This window comes from Condylura cristata, unplaced genomic scaffold (genome assembly GCF_000260355.1).
Source record: "Condylura cristata isolate star-nosed mole 26May11 unplaced genomic scaffold, ConCri1.0 scaffold00011, whole genome shotgun sequence".
Lineage (NCBI taxonomy): Eukaryota > Metazoa > Chordata > Mammalia > Eulipotyphla > Talpidae > Condylura > Condylura cristata.
In genome coordinates this window covers 1,360,222-1,361,215 of record NW_004567112.1, presented here as the reverse complement: position 1 = coordinate 1,361,215, position 994 = coordinate 1,360,222, and the positions used below count along the sequence as shown (strand labels likewise).

At 66.4% G+C, this 994-nt stretch overlaps 1 protein-coding gene across 1 annotated transcript in view; it reads left to right on the top strand.

Annotated features, from left to right (window-relative positions):
* DOCK1 (dedicator of cytokinesis 1) overlaps positions 1–994 on the top strand; it is a 239,593-nt gene that overhangs the window by 154,603 nt on the left and 83,996 nt on the right. The window contains 1 exon segment of the mRNA XM_012723446.1: positions 125–226. Within this exon segment, the coding sequence (XP_012578900.1) occupies positions 125–226 (102 nt within the window).

Here is a 994-nt window from a genome sequence, read left to right as displayed (position 1 = left end):
GGGGCGCTGGCGGCCACGGTGCCGCCAGGGCAGACCCGGACTCTGCTGCCCAGTGGGCCCAGCTCTCAGGCTCAGCGGGCGTGAGGTTTCCTCCCCGTCTAACGCGGCCTTTCGTCCACTCCAGGGGAACTTCGTGGCCTGCATGACAGCCATCTTGCGGCAGATGGAAGATTACCATTACGCCCACTTGATCAAGACCTTTGGGAAAATGAGGACGGACGTCGTGGTGAGTCGGCTTTGCCCTCCCAGTGCGCCGAGGACAGGCCTTTCCGGCGGAGGCCGGGCCGTGTTGCCACGGAGCTGCGTCCAGCGCCATCCCGCCGGGCGGACCTGCTGGTGACGAGGCCTGCCCAGAGGGCCCGCCCCACGTGCTTCCTGCGGGCCTGGGGTGCGCCAGGGCCAGTCTCGGCCCAGAGGGGCCCCTTCCTGGCTGGTCAGTTTCATCTCCTGGATAGTTCTTCGTCACCGTGGCTGGCTGACCACAGCTCCCGCCGTGGCGGCGGGGCTTCTCCGAGGCAGACGCCAGGGACCTTCCCGACCTTAAGTTACAGCCTGTGACCAGCTCTAGCGCCCTCAGCGAAGCCAGGGAGTGTGGGGGTCCGTCAGTGGGCCCCTCCCTCAGAAAATCCTGTGGCCAAGGCCCCAAACAGCACAGCCACACTGGCCAGGGGCTCCCCTGGAGAGGCCGCCTTGAAGCCTGGTCTGCAGGGGGGCTCCGTGCATGGGGTCCCTAGATTCTTGGAGAACACGGCACAAGCCGCCGCGGTTTCCAGAACGCCGCGGGCTGCGGGCACCCGCAGCGGCTGGGAAGGCGAGAGTAACCCGGGAGGGAAACTGGCCCGCGGCAGGATCCTTTCCCGGACGAAACTCCCTTCCCCATGTCGCGCCACAGGCACGTGGAGGCTGGTGGCTGCGAGGGTGGTGCAAACGTCTTAGCAAAACCAAAGCGGACCGACCCGACATCCCCGGCATTTCCTTAAGTAGAAACGGAGGC